Raw genomic sequence first — 581 nt, forward strand, 5'->3', positions numbered from 1 at the left:
ACACACACACACACACACACACACACACACACACACACACACACACACACACACACACCTAATGCGACGCTCACATTACCGGAGCAAATGTGCGAGGGTGGAAGAAAAGAGGGTTTTTGAAACTAGGAGATGAAGAGTAAATTACAGGATGATGAAAGAGCAGTGAAAAGTGCTGCAGCGTTTTACAACACATGAAGCACACAACGGACTTAAAGTTCACTTCCTAAATCCTCCTTTTGTTTCTGGGCTTTTGTTGCTGTTTTTTTTTCTTTACATGACATCTGCATGAAAAGTTAGTGCTGCCGTGTTTCTCTGTCTCCAACAGACCAAGTCAGAGATGCAGGTTGAGTTCTTCGTGAGCGACAATCAGGAGGTAGGAGAGTGTTTGTGCTGATGACACATGCTGACACACACTGACATGTTTAACACAACCTGACCACACGTCACACACTCAATACCTTGTTTTTAGTTTCTTACTCAACCAGGTACTCCTCTCTCTGCTGTGACATCTGTCTGACTAACACACGTCGACACACAGCCTGCTCTCGTCTCACCTACAGGGGCGCCAGCAGGTGGGGGGG

The 581-nt window shown here is 46.5% G+C and overlaps 1 protein-coding gene across 1 annotated transcript in view; it reads left to right on the forward strand.

Moving 5' to 3' along the window:
* Window positions 1–325: 325 nt before the first annotated feature.
* Window positions 326–581, forward strand: part of LOC106512267 (cadherin-23) — a gene marked incomplete at both ends in the record, with an annotated part of 1,446 nt that continues 1,190 nt past the window's right edge. Inside the window, 1 exon segment of the mRNA XM_014000927.1 lies at window positions 326–373. Within this exon segment, the coding sequence (XP_013856381.1) occupies window positions 326–373 (48 nt within the window).

Source organism: Austrofundulus limnaeus, unplaced genomic scaffold (genome assembly GCF_001266775.1).
Source record: "Austrofundulus limnaeus strain Quisiro unplaced genomic scaffold, Austrofundulus_limnaeus-1.0 Scaffold5261, whole genome shotgun sequence".
Classification (NCBI taxonomy): domain Eukaryota; kingdom Metazoa; phylum Chordata; class Actinopteri; order Cyprinodontiformes; family Rivulidae; genus Austrofundulus; species Austrofundulus limnaeus.